This window comes from Astyanax mexicanus, chromosome 16, assembly GCF_023375975.1.
Source record: "Astyanax mexicanus isolate ESR-SI-001 chromosome 16, AstMex3_surface, whole genome shotgun sequence".
Classification (NCBI taxonomy): Eukaryota; Metazoa; Chordata; class Actinopteri; order Characiformes; family Acestrorhamphidae; genus Astyanax; species Astyanax mexicanus.
Genome location: NC_064423.1, coordinates 20004464 through 20025768, shown reverse-complemented (window position 1 = coordinate 20025768; position 21305 = coordinate 20004464). Strand labels below are relative to the sequence as shown.

General features: G+C 38.9%; 1 protein-coding gene across 46 annotated transcripts in view; it reads right to left on the bottom strand.

Moving 5' to 3' along the window:
* Positions 1-21305, bottom strand: part of adgrl2a (adhesion G protein-coupled receptor L2a) — a 134420-nt gene that overhangs the window by 87669 nt on the left and 25446 nt on the right. For 45 of the 46 annotated variants that reach the window (XR_007424743.1, XM_007233161.4, XM_049465339.1 and 42 more), the window contains exon 2: positions 15422-15600. Coding sequence is in view for 45 of the 46 variants with exons in the window: in XM_007233161.4 (XP_007233223.3) it covers positions 15422-15560 (139 nt within the window). In the remaining variant the exon portion in view is untranslated. Of the gene's footprint in view, positions 1-15421; positions 15601-16832; positions 16922-21305 lie in introns of those variants that run through there. The other variant, XM_049465338.1, reaches the window with a different exon arrangement.

Below are 21305 nucleotides of genomic sequence, written 5' to 3'. Positions count from 1 at the left end.
AAATGGAAGGAATTCTATTCTATGGAAGTCTATGGAGGCAAAGAGACCCTAAGTTTCTGTTCCCCCCACTGAGCTGATTCCATAATCCTGCAATATCCTTTACAATAGCATGTTGTCTTAAGAAGTCAGAGAGAATTTCACAAGAGAGGGAAGAAGAAAGAGGAGAAAATATTGGGAGTATCAACGCAAATATTCGCTACTGGAGAGAAGGCTGGAAGGTTTGAGGCTATTTCGAGTTCTTTGGTGGGATGTTCCCTCGAAGCTTACTGAACTAACACGAGGACACGACCCTCAGCTTGGGTCGGTGCAAACATCTGAGGCATCCGTGTCCCAAATCTTTATTAGCCAGGGGGTCAACAGCAATATAACCTGCCTTTTTGTGTTCACAGGATAGTTATTTCAGTTTCATACAAATTCTGAATGCGGTACTCTAAATGAACATAATACAAATATAGAAGAATGTTAACCTTCATTTTGAAGCACTTTTTGTACAGTTTACACAGTTTTCTCTGATATGAAGGGTTAATCCATGTCCATTACCCACAGTCCTGCTTGGTTCTTTTAAATGTAAAAAACAATTTTAAATATGTAATTTACACATTTCAATTACCCATTTAGCTATTTTCATTACAATATCAAGCCATTTAAATATGTTCAATAATTCCCTGTACACTCCTTGACATCACAACATTCATACTGTTTTCTCTACAAAGGGCTGAAAGCACATGATGCATGTTTAGCAACAAAAGTAATAATGTTAAATTGTACTTAATATGTATCATAGTGCTGGCAATATATTGATATTTTATCATAATCAATTTTCTTACTGTATTAACAATATGTTTTTAATCTTTTTTAAAGCTTTAATAGGAGTATGGAGGATGTCATCGGTGAGAATTGTAGTTAAATAGATGATATATATGATGATTGTCTGTTTATTGTCTTTAAATATCGTAAAATAATATTTCTACCATATCCCCCAGCTCTATCAGCATGTTTTGGTACACAGTCACAATGCATCAGCAGTGGCAAATTCTTAAAAGCTGGTACTCAAAAACTCTTACACGCATAAAACAGGGATTTTTGATGCAAATCATCCAATTAAAGTGAAATTTTAAAAACGGTCAGTAATGAAAAGTACTGTTGGCTCAGTGTTTTTTATAATAACCAAAATATCATCATATTGTCCAGCTCCACGAAAAGTCAAGAGTCTAAAACAGAATTTAAAAAGTTATGAGATGCCAAAAGGCACAGAACTTCACTAACGACCCCAAAGACATGTTGCAACCTCCATTAAATAAATGCTAAACAAGCTTGGCTTTCTTCCACATGTTCCTCGACTTCTGTAAACAAGAAAGACTGTCTGAAGCTTGTCTGGAAGGATCACGATAATCACACAGTGTTTTATGAACTGGCCAACGCAGCACAGTGCCTGTCCTTTGGCCCTTCGACTGACTTCGATGGACACTATAAAACAGGAGATAGGAGCATAAGCAGCGTCTAGCTGATGTCTGATGTTCGGTAGACAGGAGGAGGCATGTGCTGTCTGATACTCAGACAGAGCCTGGTGTGGTTGCTGGCTCCAAAATTCATTGGTATTCATGACCACGGTCTGCCCCAGTTCATTTACATCTTTCTCCTCCATAGCAACAGCGGGTGGGCTATCAGGAGCATCTTTGATACAGGTGCGTGCCGGTAAAAAGAAAAAAAAAAAAGACATTGTGTAATTTAGCTCCAGATAGATATTATAAAAATCTACCCCACTGTTTCTGCCTTTTCACTGCTGAGGTGGGTTCTTTTAAAGCCTAGCTTTAGCCCGTCAAAGAATGTTTAGATAGTACCTGTGAGCCACGGCACCCCCCGTATCCAACCCACCACCACCACAACCCTCACCCCCCCTCCCATACAACCCCCTCACCCACCTCCTCCACCACTTCCACTCCCTCCTGCAAAAGCACACAAAGACAAATTACTGTGTACATTACTGGCATAATGGGAACACTGTCTATCTACACTGGTATCAAAAGAACCTTATCACATTGAGGGCAAGACATTCCAAACCACTGCTGTGGGCCGGAACTGTCGGCATAACGATGATAAACCACCACACAATGCGCTGTGTAAACCAAACGCAAGCAAGCAAACAAACAAATAAACAAACAAACAAAAAAACCCTTAATACATAAAATATGTACCACACTACACAATCCACTCAAAGTCAACCGACAGCGGCCTGCGAGTCCCGTGACCTCTCCTGATAGCAGACACGTCCGCATGTGTGTGTAACCTTTAAGCCTAATTAAACACAATACACCACAGCAAGGTCATACAGTGTGTTTTAATGACGCGCTACTGAAGGAGAATCACCGCCACAGACAGCTGACTGCTTTCCCACACTGCATCCAACTCTACAGCCCAAAGGGCTCTTTTGGAGAGATGTTAATAGCCAGGCATAAACAATATTATATACCGATACACTATATTGCCAAAAGTATTCACTCACCTATCCATATAAAATTATTAAAAGAATGATTTCCTCCCAGAAACTCAGTGAATTCCAGCATGGTACTAAATATTCCACAGTCACCCGTCAGTGGTTTCATAATAGAAAACAGAAGCAACTGGGAACAAAAGCAAATGAGCAACAAAGTGGTGGGTCATTCAAAATCAGATCAAATCAAATCCGAAGCACTTATTGCTAAGAGGTCGCCAAATTCAATCACTACAAACTTCACGTGGCCTTTAGCATAGCTCAAAAAGAATATGTATTAGAGCTTCATTGAATGGGTTTCCGTTACAGAGCAGCTGAATCCAAGCCTTAAATGACCAAATGGAAGCAGGCAAGCTGACACTTTTGGCAGTGTACAGTGTACTCTATGTACATATGTTTGTGAACACCCTTTCTAATTAATGCATGCAATGCCACTTCTGGGACTGAGTTGGATATGGAGTCAAGACTGGTCTGGAAGAGGTGGTGATTCATCATTCAACATCCTGACCTCTGACCAGTGCTTTTGTGGCTAACTGCAATCAAATCCACACAGCAAATCTTCACAATCTCGTCAGAAGAATTCACTGGACAGTAGAGACTCTCTATTCACTCTCGAACAAAACGCAGGATCAGCTATTTTTAAATAGTTTTTTTGGCTTAATCTGGAACAATCTGATGGAATTCTTGTATTTTTTTATATCTCAGTACGGGGTATGCCATATCATATTGTATGCAATAATAAATTTTTATTTTCATTGTGTTGCAGTAGTATACTCTTGAAATAATCGTTTTAATTCAGTGTAATTCAGTGTGTTTTGTCATATCATCAAGAGCACAATTATCGCAAAAATACCATGAAATATCATATTATTTTAGGGCCATATCGCCCACTCCAAATGCACATACAGAAATCCCAATGTAGAAAGTCCAAAGGACATTAAAGCATGATAATAAATAGTCATAAACTCTTACTATAGACTTGACAGAGAGGGAAACTGACGAGTTACAACATCACCATAAATCACTGTAATCATAAATCACTACAGTTCCCACAATACAACTCTAACAACTTACAGCTTAAGGTCTCTAGTGAGAACAGTGAGAGAGGTGAAGAATAAACAGAGATATAAATGAGTGTATGAGCAGAGTCACTCTCTCTACACGTGGCAGAGAGAGAAACAGGGACTTAAGCTACCATAACAGTCTTAAACCACAACAGTTTCTACAATACTATGCAAATCAAAAAATTAATGCTCAATGTCTCAAGTGAGAAAATTGAGAGTCGGATTTGAGATAAAGAATAAACAGAGATATAAACGAGAGTGAGCAGAGCCACACACACTATGTTGCAGCAAGAAAAAGAGATAAGGGTCATCATAAAGAGTCTTAAACTATTACACTTCCCACAATACAATGAAAGTCTAAGGACTTAAAAATGTCTAGTGAGAGCAGTGAGAGGGAAAGATAAGAGAAATATAAATGTGTACAAGCAGAACGAGTCCCTCTCTCTAAACACAGCAGCAAGAGACAAATAAACATTAGTTAATATTATTATAGCTGTATTTTGTCCCCCACAGTGTGTATATCCTCTTTTCTCAAATACAGAAAATAGAGCTACGTTCTGTTAACTTTATTTTTCATTCTGGTCAATTAAAAAAAAAAAAAATTTTAAAAGCTTCTCAGAAATTCATTAAGAAAAAAAAAATCTAGTTTTACAGTTAATTTACATTTACACTGCAGAGTGATTATTTTCGCCAGCAACTATTACGTTTATAGAGTCATTATTTTGCTGATGAACAGTATATCAGTCACTGACAGAATGAGGTCATCCGACTAAAACAAAGACGATGTTAATGATTAGGGATCTGCAGCAGTCCAATAAACCAATAAACCACTCCATGCTCCACTAATCAATAGGGAAGTATTCCACATATATCATTATCGATAAGCACAAAGGCTTACTGGGTTTTCTCTTTCTTTCTCTCATTCTCTCTCTTCATGTGCGCATGTGTGTGTGTGTGTGTGTGTGTGTGTGTGTGTGTGTGTGTGTGTGCGCGTAAGAGCAACGCGCCCTTTCATGTCAATACCTCGATGACACATTACTCAGACACTGCTTTGCCTGACCTCCACCTGGCATTTAAACTCCCTGACCAGTGCGCTGTTTGCTCTGGCCGACACAGTCGAACGAGCTCAATCATTTAAGCAACAGAAGCCGCGCTGAGCTTTTGGCCCCTCTGGAAAGGGCTTCATGTAGAAATTAAGTTTCATTTAAAGTATTAAAGAGATACTTCACCCAAAAATGACCTTAACGGTGCTCTATTCTCCTCTTATTAGGCTAGTCATTTGTCTGCATTTGAAAGTGTGTGTTAGAGAGATGCATTAAGCACGAGTAAAGTAGAACATTTAAGCTAATGTTCAGTGCTAAAGCAGCAGTATAATTGTAATTTGGTTTTTAGATTTCTAAGGCAGACTGTGCCATTATATGCGCAAAAAGTAATCATATTGGATGTGTGTTATGATTTTTTTTTTATACTAGTGCATCTCAAAAAAATAAAATATAAAAAAAGGTTCATATTCAGTCAGTAATTTAGTTCAAAATGTGAAACATATATTATATAGATGTATTACACACAGAGTGACCTACTTTAATCATATATTTATTTTATTGTTGATGATTATGGCTTACAGCCAAGGAAAACCCGAAAAATAGTTTCTAAGAAAATTCTAATATTATATAAGACACACAAGTACTTTTGGCAGTGTGGGCAGTGTGCCAAATCCTGCTGGAAATTGAAATCCGCATTTCCATTAAAGTTGTCAGCAGAGGGAAGCATGAAGTGCTGTAAGATTTTGCACTCACTGCACTGACTTTAGACTTGATAGAACACAGTACACCAACACCAACAGATGACAACATGACTCCCCAAACCATTTCTGATCATCAGTAAATTTAATATTTCATTTGGAAATCAAGGGACCAAAGTCTGGAGGAAGAGTGGAGAGACACAGTCCAAGCTGCTTGAGGTCTAGTGTGAAGTTTCCACAATCAGTGATGGTTTGGAGAGCCAAGTCATCTCTCAATTTATCATGATGTATTCCAACACTATAAGCAATATCAAACATTGAGATTGTTTAAATTAAATAATAATAAAAAAAAATTAAAAAACTGCTACCCAATTCTGAATTATAATTATTTTAGTCTCACTCATAAAATTGGAAATGTTACTGTACATTACTGAAATCTTACAAAACTGAATTTAAGAATCTAATTTTGAGAACAATTAATTCTTAGCAACAGAAACAAAATACCTGCAAGGGAAACGACTTGACCTACTTGTTGCCATAAAAAGTGAAAGCTGCGATGGCACTTTAAAAAATAAGTCTCTGTGCTTTGTTGGCCACTTCCCGACGACTAAGTACATCAGGATTCAAGAGATTGAGATCTCAGGAGAATACAGTAAAGATGTGGGCAACACTGTAGCACATTTACTGTAGATATATATAGGTATATGCCATCAAATATGACAAATTAACATGAAAACGTAAGGAAAAAAAAAAGTGTGTGAAGTGTCTGTGACGCAAAAGACTAAATCTCAAATCTACAAACCATATACAAATGCAAGCATAAATGTGAAATTGCATGTTTTCGCTTGTTTTATTCTCTTTTTTCTTTGTTGCTTTTTCGCCGTCAGACTTCCTGATACCAATCGGATATGCTAATGAAATGGATCTTCTGGGTTGCGTGTGTGAAAATTGCCTTTGTGAAACTTGTATTGGTTCTACATTTGCATGTTTTCTATATTTGGCTATAGCATAGAGGCTGCTTTTTTTTTCTTTTCAATCAAGTACTAAATCTGCAAACCCAATCTCAAAGGATTTAGCTAGCGAGAGCCTTGCCCATTTCTAGTTACCTCCATTTCATCTGTCGAGGATGCGCAGGGTCTGTTGCAAGGTGCTGTCAGATTGAAATGAGCAAAGGTGCTTTCTGCGAGGCCGTTCCGGAATTGTATTTGACATAAAAAAAAGTCTAAAGAAGCTATAAAAAATGCAGAACAATCAAAAACTTGAAGGAAAACTTTGCCTGGTAATAACAGAGCTACAGGGATTGTGGGCGAGCGGAGGTGTTTGGCCAGATTTTAGGGCGCTCTGCTTTGGCTCTAAAAATGAGTTCTTTTCATTAATGATTGACATTCTGTTATCATGGCGGATATTGAGTGTGCGCCACCCCATAGGGTGTACACTTCAACCTCATTCATGTTCCAATGCAGCCCTACGGTCTTGCTGCGTCGGACTCGGACAATCGGCGGCTCACAGAGGTGAAATGACTCACTGGGTCAGCCACTGACTCGCAGCGTGAGGTCATTGTGATCCGCCGCTTGTGTTCAGGGACACACTCGGCCAATTCCGATCCGAAGAAAAATAAACCCCTTCTCGCTTCCCCTGCTTCCTTCCACTCTGAGAACTCCAGCACGCAGGGACGCCTGAACGCTAGCTCTGCAAGGCAATAGCGCTTAATGCTGCTGTTATTGTTTCTTCCGTGAGACACAAGCAAAGAATTCAGGATAAATATTTACCTGGAATTAAGCAAAGCTGCATCGTCTCAACGAAAGCTACGCATCCCGAACAACACGGATTATCCTGACTGCACGCAGCCAGGGTCAGCTTCGGTTTCCTGATCTGGAATGGCGCCACTGCATCTGTCCCAGACAGAGTAAGCATGCTACCAATGCCACTGACCTGACAACTACAATAATATACGAGCTCAACCTGAGCTAAATCATGTCAAAATAATATTGTGTAAACAAAACAGTACAAGCTGGCCTGAGGTTAGATGAAAAAACACAAATAAATCCTACAAACTCATTTGAAATTCAATTATAGTTGAAGTTTTAAAGCTGTAGAAGTGCTAAAAAAAAGTTTGACAAATAGATATTAGGCCTTTTATTTATATATATATATTATATATTATATATATATATATATATATATATATATATATATATATAAAAGAATTGATAAAACAGTGCTGGGAGATACTGTTGAGAATCATGCTGTTTATGAACAGCAGCACTGTTTATTGAGCCAGATACTTAACTCACAAACACAAGCTTTCTTTTATTTACTTGAAAAAGAATTGATAAAACAGTGCTGGAAGATACAGTTGGAAATCCTGCTGTTTATGAACAAATTATGAAACAGTACAAATTCCTCATTTCACTATGGTAAAGGTCAGGTTTAGAATAAAGGTTAAGAATAGGTTTAGACATAGGTTAACATAGATTAAGTGTGTAGATTCAAGTAATCAGATTACATTTTGCATTGGTAATTTTTGCTTTGTTAACATTAGGTTTAACAAGTTAAATTCCAAATATGCCAATTCTTAGAGAAGTTGCCTGTAGAGTAATCTCTGACACAAAATTTCGCACTTCCTCTGGAGTCCTTAAACAAAACAATAAAAAAAAAAAATTAAAAATGGAAACATTTTACTGTAAGATCATGTTAAATTGAATATAGTGCTGCACGTTCTGAATAGAAATGACTGTATTAAACATTTCTGAGTTTCGTAAATCTGGCATTACTACCAATTCTGTGAGTGAGTTGTGTACATGTTTTAGTGCTAACATATTTTTGCCACATGGCCCACCCTCAGCGTTTACAGGAAACTTGGTTTCAAGCCGTTTTACTGACAAGACACTTTGAATCCAACACATCTAATTAAAATTGGCCTAACGTGATGTTTCACGCAGAGCAACAATACAACAACATACATCTTCAGTGATCTGATAGTATATCAGAAGATCTACCAGTTAGCAAGCTTGCTTTCCTGCTGAGTGCAGACAATCATGATGCTAATTAATTAACACTAGCTTCCTATATTTAAACCTCAAGCCTCAACATCTGCCAGGCTCAGCTTGATATGTTACTTTAACACACTCCAGTTTATAAGTAATGGATGTACAGTATATATATGACGTGAGCCTCTCAGGATCTGCACAGCAGCTGCGTTACACAAACAGATCCTGATGAGTCTGCTGCGTTTGGAGCATTTTAACTACATGCCACTTTATTCAGAATTGCTACTTCCTGTCGGTGTGGAGCATTAGCTAATTAAGATACAATTTTGCTGACAGAAAAAGCAAAAAGCTTGAGTTGCAACTCGCACAGTAGCATGCAAAAGTTTGAGGAGCTATGGTAAAATATCTGTTTCTGTAAATAGCTAAGCGAGTGAAACATGATCGTCAGTTCTTAATGTTTAAAAGTACTTTGTTACCTCGAACCTCAAAAGAATGAGGAAGATTTTAAAATTACAAGTAGAACGACACTTTCAAAAACCATTCGTAACTAGCGTAGTATTAGAAGTAGCGTTTAACATGTGTCAAGCAACATTCCAGACGTCTTGGTGTGTATTTGTAGAGGTTCCTAATGGCGTCAAGTGATAATCTGCTCAAATAATTATGCAGTTTTTGCAGATCTTATGGTAAAGTATTAATATCTCGCCCAATAACATCCCAAATATTTCAATCAGGGATGGTTCTGGAGATGCAGTTGAACAAGGCCTAGCATCTGCGTGTTCAAGTCAAGCTCTTAAGATGTGTACGAGCATGGTCCTTCTGAAATAGTGCACCATAGTGTGCACTCAGAAAAGGTATAACTACGGGTTGCAGGACCTCGTTTCTGCACCCTTGGACTGTCAAAGTTACTGCAATAAAGGCAAAAGTAGATTTAGCATCATACAAAATTTAACGTCACCCCATAACACCAGGCCACAAGTCCTTTGGAATCTGGACTCACACCACTTGCTCTCTGATTATGTTTGAAAATGGGATTTGTTAAACGTTATATGCATTGTTACCATTACAAACCTCGCTCTGTCTGCTTGTTGGCAGCAAGTAATCCCTAAACAAAGACTGACTGCGAAAAATGACAAACTGCCAAAGCATGTGAACTCCTGCCGAGCTGTATAATGAAATTTGGACAATTTCAGTTTTTGAAATTACCGTTTCGTCGCGAAAAGCCACGCTTGAAGTTCTCGGCCAAATGCGTTGTTTCCTGATCATTACGATTGAAAGAAACTTTTGTCTCTAATTTATCTGAGTAATCACAAATCCATCAATAGTCCTTTTTTCTGAATACTTCAAAGAGCAAATAAATGCACAGGCTTCCCAGAATCACATGCAAATGACGCTGAGGCCGATGTGACCCTAATACGGCAAGTCCTAATCACCTTAAAATTCCACAATATTAAAGCAGCAAACAGGAAACTGCTTCTGGTTACCCTCTGACCTTCTAATACATGGTCTCTTTCTCTCTGCGTTCTCGCCAACCTCCCCCACAGCCCAAAAGTCAATACCTTCAATACTATTTCTGGCTTTTGCTTAGCCGTGGAACACAACTGTGGCTCTCAGTTCTACACAAAGCCAAGCCCCCCTAAAGGCCTCAGTCTTCAGACTGGGGGAACTGATCAGATCTGTTAGGTTTCCTTCAAAGTTACACAGAAAACACACAGCTACTGCACGGTGTAGCTGCCTGACTGCCTGCCTGCATTCAGACTAGTCGAGTCTATCTTTGTAAGACTGAAAAAATAAACAAAACAAAGGTCTAAACAAAGGAGGAACGAAGATTCTTATCATGGTGGAAATTCATCTTTGAGATGAAATTCTCTCACAGAGCACACATTCTGCCAACCGGGCCTTTTATGGCCACATTACAGTTAGCCTGCATGGTATGTGAAAAGCAAAACAAAACAATAAAGGTTTCATGGCTCACTTCTGTTGGGATGTCGTCTGTGGCGAAATGGGAGGCAGATAAGACAAATCTTCTTGTTCTCCATAGACTTACTGATGGTGTGGTCTGCTGCTATCCTACACTGTTGTGCTGATCACTTGGGATACGCTTGTTAGATGGCCACGAACCGGCCCGAGCAGGAACAAGACAAGACAAAGCATAAAAGACAGAAGATAGATACAAAAAAAAAAAAACACAAAAGAGGCCAGGGTAGGAAGGAGACATATGGGTAGATGACTAAAACATCAAAATCACTTCAGTTCAGTTTCCATCCAGGAAATGAGAGAGTGTCCTCATTCTAACCCTGCTGTGAGTCATTAAACTCTTTATCCAATTAATTACACTGGGTATTTTTTTTTTATAAATAGACACATTTTCGGAGTTCTTATACCTAAACCGTAGTCATGATAATTTTGTTATGTTTTTAACAGACAATATATATATATATATATATGACCTTGATTATTTTTGTTGACCTTGATACTACTCAATATGTTTGCTTGCATATATATTTCAGCAGGGAGGTACTAGGTCTATGTGAGAATTTATGATGTAATAAGATGCTACAATGCAGTGACCAACAGTTTTGCCATTGTTTTTTTTTTGTTTTTTTTTTACTGCTGCTGTTGTCTTTCACACTGTTTGTTTAAACCATATATAGTCTACATTGGTAGCTTGTATTCCAATGCAAGACAAATACACTTTTTTAAACCGATTTTACCATGAAACACGTGTCCCCTGTGAACCAATAAAGTAAAAGGTTCCAGAAGGGTTCTGGCTTGTCAAATGCCCAAAAGAAAACTTAAAATGTGTTAAATAAGTATACACAGTGAAAGTCTATCACTTAGCTCAGTGCAGTGAGTATCAAAACACAACAGAACTAGCAAACACTACTGAGAGCACAAAATCCAAAGAAGTCACAACGTGATTCATAAACCCCAATACGAGAGGAGCGTGATCGAGCCAGTATGCCAAATAAGTTATATAAAAAAAATGGGTTTATTTCTTTATATTTTACTTCTGGAGGGTATTGTTTTGTTTTCTAATTCCAATGTTTAAATATTCTTATTTCTTATCTTATTATATTGTTAACATATCAGTGGTTAAAAAAGAAAAAGGCAAAGGCAACTAGAATCATTTAGCACAATATTTACGGAAACAAAAATAGTTATCATGATTGGCCTAGTCACTTAACCTCTCCAGACCACACTGACTAGTAAACACTACAAAATGAACACAACAGCGAAACTAAAATCTTTCTTAAAAAAAAAAAAAAAAACTGTTAATTCTACCCTTAATCCACCCCATACTCAGCATCAACCACTGCTGGAGCAGCTGCCAAGAAACCATAAAATGCAAATTAGTCTTGGCTAGGTTACAGTAGTTTCCGCCAGTTTCCACTGATACCCATTTGTTTCTATATCCATAAACCTGTTTGGCCGAGGCCTCCCAGCGCCGACTTCCAAGTCCCTACTCAGCACGTTCTGAAAATAGACAAATCATTAATACAGACCAAATCGATAGGCAGTATCATCGTAGTCTCACGAGGGATACGGTCTCAGACAAACATCCCTAAGTTATAAGTAGCAGTGATGGGCCTCGTTTGATTTTTTTTTTTTCCTCCCATCTCTTTTTATTTTTTTGCATGACAAACACAAACCAAGAGCCAGCTGTGATGGACCTTAATCCATTAAATCCCCCCCACACTAAACGGCAAATCCTAATGAGGATTTGAAGCGCTCTGCTGGGTGGGGGCTTGTGGCCACGGTCGCACCTTTGCCAGAGGCCTGCTCTGCTCCGCTGTGCTCTGCTCTTCGTCCCATTGTCCTCTTATCAGCCTTATCAAGGAGGAGTGACTGTTGATGAAAGACCTGAGCTGCATCGAGGACCGATGGCGTATTGACCCAGCGGCAGCTTAGCACTATGGGAAGTCAGATCCTTCGGCCCGATACAAAATCCCTGTGTGACACGGGGTGGAAAACAAAAAGAAAAGCTAAAGGAAAGGAGGAGGAAAAAAAAAAGCAAAGGAGCCCACAGAGGCTGTTTACTGTGAAGGACAGAACAAAAGGAGTGTGCTGTGTCTGTGTGTTTAATAAAGGCGTGCTGCCTTAGCTCTTAAGTCTGGCTGAAAGGCAGACAGGACAGGACTCCAGACTATTCACTTAACTTCATTACGGACTTTAAGTCACCGGGTTTACGTTACGTTTATGCTGATTGGTCTCGGAGAGAAGATTTCCCAGAAACGACAGGAACGTGGGGCACTTCATTAACGAGCATTACCACACAGACCAGATTTTACAGTATGTCAGAGGAAGATGAGGCTTTTAAGTTGTAGGCTTGCCCACACACGTTTAACTTCACACAACGATCTGTTTACACAGTAGAGCCCAAATTGCAACTTGACCAACCCCCGCCCACACAGGAAAAAAAACAAACAAAAGAAAACATTGCAATATTCCATTGTCCTGCTATATATACAAAGATTAGAGATTCACAAGATCAAAAAAAAGTTGCTTTGTGATATATACTGCAACTTGGGCTGTACAATATAAAAAAAATAATAATAAAATAAATAAAAAAACTGACACTGCGATTATTGTTTGTTCCACAATATATATACACCGCAATTTGAACTGCATGATACTGGCAAAAACTGACATTGTGATATTTTGCTGCTATGGAAATATAGTGATTCGCTCTGCATGATATTGAAATAAACAAATATTGCAATGTGTGTTTTTGTTGTTCTGTGGGATATATTGTCATTACAACTGCACAACATTGGAATATAAACGGACATTGGGATATTTTGTTGTTCTGTGGGATATATTGTGATCCAAGCTGCACAATACTGGGAATAAATTGACACTGCAATATTTTTTTTTATTTTCTCTGAGATACACTGCAAGTAGAGCTGCACAATACTGGAAAAAAACTGACACTGCAATATCCTATTGTTCAGTGACATATATTGCAAAAGCACTTCATTAACGAGCATTACCACGCAAACACGATTTTACGGCATGTCAGAGGAAGACAGGGCTTTTAAGTTAAGTTGTAGGCTTGCCCACACACGTTTAACTTCACACGCCGATTTGTTTTCACAGTAGGCCCCAAATTGCAACTTGACTCCCCCGAGCAATGCGGCGCAATCTGTAATGACTGTACTAAATATGCATTCAGAAGGAGTGATGGGTAGAGGACGGGGGGAAAAAAACCCAGCCAGAGCCTGATTTTATCATTTTGTTTTGCCTCCCCAGCAGGAATATTCCCATGTTCCAGACTAAACCCAAGGGGAGGACAAAATGCACACGATGAGGCGACGCAGGATTTGAAAGCATGATTTTCCTCGCCTCGTCCTTTCATAAAATATATACCCGACACCTGAGCAGATATAGGCGTGACTGTCAATCCAACCCAGAGCAGGAAGTTACTCTCTAATTCTGTATGAGCAGAGTTTCATTTATAAGTATAGGAGAATCCAACGTATAAAGAGACTGAAAGAGAGAGGGAGAGAGAAAGAGAGAGAGAGAGTTGGGATTTGCTACTGTACTCCCTCTGACATGTTCAACCGTTAATCACCACGTATTCAGCAGGACCTTCTTTCAAGAGGCAGCGAGATAGACACCTAATTTCAATCGAAATCTTCAAGTAAAGAGGAAAAGAACCTGTCAGAATCAGAGCTCCCATTTAAAGGACCCTTCTAAGGCTCTGGAGGTTCTTTTCAGAAATCCTAGCTTGCAATTAGAGACTTCACGTCATTTTACAAAAGGTGACATTTTTCAACAGCAGGGCGAGGAGAAATCATGAACTGGAATTTATATTCAAATGACTCAGGCGATCGTTCCTTATTAAATTATTTAATAAAACAGTAAGTCTGTCACTTTAAAACACTCATCAGATATACTGTTGGAATGCTGTATGATTTTTGTTCAAGATTCAAGATTAGCCCTCAGCTGTAGCCTGCAAGATACTGGAATGTCAGTATGCACATTATATATAGGGCTGCACAATACTGGGAAAAAATTGGTTGGTAATATTCAATATTCCTCCTGCCATTCACAATATTCAAAACTTTCAAGACATTGCGATGCTCTATTGTTCTGCGATACATATTGTGATAAAAGGTGCACAATATAAAAAAAAACAGATATTATATATTGTAACATTTAAAAATGCAGGGATTTTAAACAGATTTCTCCAGACGTTAATAGTCTTAATAATGAACTCTTAAGATAAAATCTGCTTCTGTTGGATATGACATGGAAATGGCTTTAATTACCTTGCCCAACCTTACTATTGCACATACTAAAACAATATACTGTGCAGCCCCAATATAAAGCAATTCATGAAAGCTAAACATGCTTAACTGACCTTAACTTAACAAAATGCTATTAATCTGCAGCCTTTTTTCAGACACTGAAAGGAGTCAGACTCATTGCTTTCACAAGGTGAAAAATCTTAGCCTGAAAGGAAAGCCATGAATGCAAATAAATTACATTCAAGTGTACAGACAGCAGTCAGCCTGGCAAAAATTAAATAAGAAAGATGATATGCAACGTTTCTAGGGATCCATTGGGGAGGGGGGATAACCCTGAAGCAATTAATCTTTCCAAGCTTCCGCAGAAGCACAAAACTTCCAGCCATTTATGGCTATAGCAGTAACCCATTTAATTCAATTATAAAATGCATTAAAAAGATATTACAGCCAGGGCGGAGTGTAATGAAGCATGTTTACTTGGGGATATTGTTTATAATGAACAGTTGTTGGTCTTAGCCTTATAGTTAGGAGAGGACATCTGAGCAAATATAGGAACATGAGATAACTCAAACAAGTAGATGAGTCAGATATTCGATCGTACTTTGAATTTAATTGAGAAATTGAAAAGCAGTGCACGTTCAATGCTAATGAAGCCACATTTCAGAACAGGTAGAGTTCTGAACTTTCCAAAAAGTTTTTGTTCGTTCAAGATTTCAAGAGTTAAGCTAAATCTATATCTGCAATTGTCCATTTTACCCTTAAATATAGCAAGGGTCATTGCTTTGCCCTGACAAAAACAACCCTTCCGCCTTCACTGCAGGAATTCTCTGCCTTGTTTACCTATGTCCAAATGAGGGATTCAATATGATTGAGTAGGTTCTTACCTTCAGTGCATTGTATAGCAGCCAAAGCAAACATCAGGCAGCAGAGGGTTGGGAGGCTCCATGCTGAGCAGGCCATTGTGCTTGGCTTGGACACTCTCCTCATGTTTGTCCGGAAGTCACTGCAGTCACAACAGTCCATGAGATCCGCTCTCAAAGATGCTCATCATTGGGATATGCACCTGAAATAGCAAGAGCAGTGAAACGTCAGTGCTGGGGATACACCTTTAGGGCCTTAAAAAATCTATATTTTACAAAGGGTATGAGAAAATTATTTAATTTTGAGTTTACATGTAAACATTCTGTTTGTCATTTCCAATACCATACATACATTTTCTGCATCATCCGATCCCCATTAATGAGAATTAATATTCCATATACCTCACCATTTGGGAAATACTTAAAGCAACAGGACTGACTTAAATATAGCATTACTAACATTGTAAAAAAAAAAATTACCCAATCCAGCAAATCTTTTAATATCAGGACTGATGTCCAATCAGATCAACGCATTCCAACTGATGTACATCAGATCCTACTGTTCTGATTGGATACAAAGTAACAATTATATGTGTATTATTGTGTGCTTTTATTCTACGAAAACCGCTCTGGATAAAAAAAAATAGAGGCCATTTAAAAATGATGAGTTTCTTTGATTTTACCAAATTAAAAACCTCTGGACTATAATCAAGAGGAAGATGGATGATCACAACCATTGAACCAAGCTGAACTGCTTAAATCTTTGGCATTATTGGCATAAAGTTATCCAAAAGCAGTATGTAAGACTAGTGGAGGAGAACATGCCAAGATGATGCATGAAAACTGTGATTAAAAACCAGGGTTATTTCACCAAATACTGACTCTTAAAAATGTATGAATATGAACTTGTTTTCTTTGCATTATTTGAGGTCTGAATGCTCTGCATCTCTTTTTGCTATTTCTGCCATTTCTCATTTTGTGCATTTAAATGCTCTAAATGACGTTTATTTGGATTTTGGGAGAAATGTTGTCTGTGGTTTATAGAATAAAACAACAATGTTCATTTTAGTCAAACATATATCTATAAATAGCAAAATCAGAGAAACTAAATCAGAAACTGAAGTGGTCTCAAATGTATCCAGAGCCATATATAGTAATATGCCAAACTGTTTGCAATATTTTATCTTTTTTTAACTAAAATTTGCTGCAAAATCCACACACCCTACAAACAACTAAGCATAATTCTGAAGATGAAAAGTCCAGCAGGGTAAACTCACATGGCTAAAAGCTCAGAGGTTTCACCCCTCTGTGTGAACAGCTGACTGGCCTGACAAATTTAACACATCTCCAATGTGCAACAAGAAAGCAACTAAGCCAATGGCTAATGTAACTCAACGTAAACAGTAGCCATCCTTCATGCTCTGTTCATCCATACCTCTTCACACCTCTCCTGCCCGCCGCCGTCCTCCTGCCATTCACCAAAACAGACGGCCCTACATCCATCAAGCAGAGCGGCCGCTAAGCGGCAAGGCCCCCGACTGAAGCTACTCAGGCATGTATCTCTCTCTTCTTAACTGTTTTCCTCCGTCCGCATGTTTACACCTCCCGCCTGCTCCGTTGCTCCCCGCTCATAAACCGTTCTCACACCCCTCACTGGGGAGCCCAGTCACTCCAGTAACAAGTCACTTAGGAGCCCATTAAAAGACTGCACACATGCACACACCCCTTTGTGCTTTCTGTTTAAGACACACTGAAGCATGTCCATCCTATTCATCATGTATGATTCAGATATAAATATTAACTATACACACGTCTGTGGGAGGAAAACAAAAAGAAACAAAATTTACTTAATTAAAGAAACCTTTCGCATTTAACCATATAAGCTTTAATACACACTGAACTGAGCGCAAACAATGCAATTTTTATGTAAATCAAATGAACTGGACTTACTGTATTTAAAAAGTTGACATTACTCAAACAGTGTCCTTGAATCTGAACTTTAACTCATTTTTCTTTTTAAAACCTGGCTTTAAAATCTTTTCTTTTTTTTTTAACCAGCTCTGGGGGAAAAAAGAGGCCATTTAAAAATGATGGTTTCTTTGATTTTACCAAATTTAAAACCTCAGGAATATAATCAAGCAGAAGATGGATGATCCCAAGCCATCAAACCAAGCTGAACTGCTTGAATTTTTACACCAGAAGAGCAGGCATAAAGTTATCCAAAACAGATGCAAACAGATGGTCCCAGGAGCAAATGGGAAAGATGTTTTCACTAGTCAAGAGTGAACTACCCAAATATAAGGCACACCACAAAACAATATAACAGAGTCTGAAGTTTTGTTTATTAAAAGGTTTAAAGTTTTATGATAGCTTTATAACTTTAAACACATTCATTTCATAAGCAGGGCAGTGAGCCTGTACAGTGTTGGTTTCATTTTGTTAATTTCCTGCTATTGAAAATATGCAGGAGTTGTTGAGATTCTTCAGAAATGCTGGAAGAAAATGAGCTCAGTACCAATAGCATATTAATCAAGGTAACATTGCTTTTAGCTAAGAAATGCTGCAAATTCTTTAAGTTGAGAAGAATCCAGGAAGGTATGAGCAGATACTGTGCGCTGTTGCACTGTCATTAGTGCTTCAGCTGCTTGAATGCATCATGAAAAGCACAAAACCTCTCAGACCTTGACTGTACATGTCAAGAGCGGCAAGGGTGCCTTGAAACTCCAGGGTTCTGTTAAAGATGTTCTCAAGGTTTCTGGCAGCAAGAAACTTTTTCTTACCTTGAACCCACAAACTCTAAGAACCTATAAGGAGGTTCATACTTCCGCTTTCGTTTACGCCATTTACAGGATGTACAGTTGGCTGATGCTCTTATCTACAGCTTCTTATATTGGAAACGTGTAACGCAAGGAGGTGGAATGTGGTGTTAGGAGTTGTGGAGCATGATGAGCTTGCCTGAGCAGGGAATCAAACCTGAGCAGGTTGTTAAAGAGAAAGAGATGCCATTATCTGTTACGCTACAATTAGAGATATACTAATCAATCATCTTTCAGCTTCACAAGCTGATTGCAGATATCAAACAGGTACAGAGCTGAAGGCCACATTAACCTTTTTAAGCAAAGATAGTAATGCATCATTGATCAGAGCTTCTGTAATGTTCTGTATTGTCTTAAGACATTTTTCTTTTAAGAAATCAACCACATTTAAAATGCTTAAATTCCTAATCAGAACTGGACTGCAGAGCTCAGAGTCTTCTTAGTGGTGTTTGAAAGGTCTGCTGTGTCCTATAACTACTGCAATGGGCTGAGTTATATAACTACTAACCAGATACACCTTTTGAGAGTATAAGGCTTTACCCCTGCTTGCAGTCAAATATGGGAAAAGAAAAAAAAAAAGTACATATTTCTACTCCGGCTTTAATGGGGTTCTGCAGCCATGAGTGAGGTCCATACTGCCTTCTAGCAGTTGATTGAGAAACTAAAGCATCTATGTGTCCTCTTGCGAAGCTGCCACAACTTGCAAAATATGTATCATATAATATGACCAGATTTTAAGATTGGTTAAATTATCAGCTGAGCAACAATCACACACTTAAAAACTTCAATAGCTAATTAATCAATATTTATTTTACTGTTTCTGGATAGAAAAGAAAGGGCTCCTCATTGTCCTTTAGTTTTTTTGTCCTTACTCCTTTATTTTTTGTATTTTTTTTCCTATTCTGGTGTGCTTGTACACATAACCACTTGACTGATTGATTGTAAGAGTCCTTGGGTATTAAATAAGCTTTATATAAATTAAATGTTTTATTACTTACGATCCATACTCAGAAAAGCATACTGTGACTTGTTAGACATAAAAAAAGAAATTATAAAATATTTAACTGTAAATGTAATCAATCATATAATCAAATTATTTTCAAATCATTTGTTTTTATCACTTGCATGCCTTTCTTTTAAAAAAAAAAAGCTACAGAAACTATTGATTTAGATGCATTAAGGTTTAGGTCTGGATGCATAAAATGTGGGGTTGGTTCAAATATCATTTCCTATATTTCACCCCTTCTGTTATATCAGTCCTGCCAATAGAACAGTTAACAAATTACACACTGTGATGTTCCACTGAAAAATTAGCAATAAACCTACATCTTAAAAGGGTTAATAAAACCCCTCCTCAGACTGGCCTTCATGCTGGCGGGATAATTTGCAGAGGGAAAATAAATATATTAAGGGTGAGGGCTGATCCCCTGTGCAGGCAGATGGGTGTTGGGCTAAATCAACGACAACAGCTCGCTACCTTCATATCTTTGTGTCACGCTGTGAGCGGTTAACATGCTGATCAGTCTGAGGCACCGAAGGCGCAGACGAAGGCGGTCTGCCTGACTCCCACTCTCCTCATTAAACGCACCAAGGTCTCTCTTCTCAGCTGGAGACCTTATCTTCCTAAGCTGCGGCGAAGACCCGCCGATCAACACCTGTTAAGTGCTTCAAACGAAACGGCGCCGATCGAACCCCCAGCCCGAGCGCAGCGGGGAGGCTTGCTATTGCGTTTGTGTACGTTTTGTCGAATCACGCTAAATTATAACGGCTAACTTGCGCGTACAAAAGGACCGGGGCCTTTGAAGTCTGGTGTTAGCATATCCTCGTACAAGAGTGCTCCGACGTGTGGAGAGATTTTAATTCGCATGTTGCGATATGACAGTTGTGTCGGCTTCGTATATATAAAAGCGGCACAAGCAGATGTTTAAGTACTATGAAAGATAGAAAGCCAGAGGGGCACGGGAGCCAGAGGCTGCCAAACAGCTGTGCACATCCATGCAGCTGCTCTTTAAAAGCCAGAAGAAGAAGAAGAAGAAGAAAAAATGAAAAAGACGAAGCAGCAGCATCCGCAGCAGAAGAAGCTAAAGAAGAAGCAGAAGAAGAAGGCTGCAGACAGGTTTATCATCATCAAACACGTGAAAATGACAAATGAGGGGATCCGCTAAAGATCATTTGTTACTCCTGTACAAAAGCAGGGGTTGCTGGGAAAGAAAGGAGGCATTAAAATCACAGTTGAAAGGACAGTTTGAAATGTTAATGCCACAATGGGGAAACAAGGCCCAGATGTGAAAGAATGTGGCATTCTTTTGAGCGACTCACTCTCTCACTCGGGCGAGGGTGGGCCACCAGAGGATAAAGGAAGAGGCAGGCCATTCAGGGCAACGAGGCATTGAATAATAGGCTGGGGGACAACAGGAGTGGGGGGCACAGATGGGAGGTTGAAGAGTTTACAATGCAAGATTGACAGCTTGCAAGTCTTGCTTGACCTCTGAATTAACCCCCAAGCTTTCAATGAACTAAAAGAATGAGCTGTGTTATTGATTGGTCGAGAATATGACAAGTGTATAAAACAGAAGAAGTTAAGAAAAGATGCACGCTGAACTGTAAAAAAAAAAAAAAAAACCCACTCAAACGTAAAGAGAAGGAGGAGTTTGGGGCACACACTCAAAGATTATCAGAGTGACGCTTGCCTTCGATCACTCTGAGAACCAAGAACATCATACCTTGCTGACATCCTCAGTTGCTCTGTTCCAAGCTAAATAATCTTTCGGATTCACAGCTACATTACCCGAGGAAAAACCTTCTCCACACAGGAGACAGCATAAATCAGGCTGGTTTTTACCTCCAGTGGTTGGATTATTGGGTCAGTGATCAGATGACATTAGTGTCCCACTGAGCCAGATATCGGAGAGGAAAATCAATCAATGACCTCGCATGGGCCAGCTGATGTAGCTCAACACATGGTGGTATGACTAACCCTCAGTGCTGCATCTGAGTGCTGCTGAACTGGGGGGGCGGTCAATTAGAGAGGTCCCTGTGCCATTACCAATGCCCTATGATGCGGAGAACATGGACGAAATTGAGAATTACGG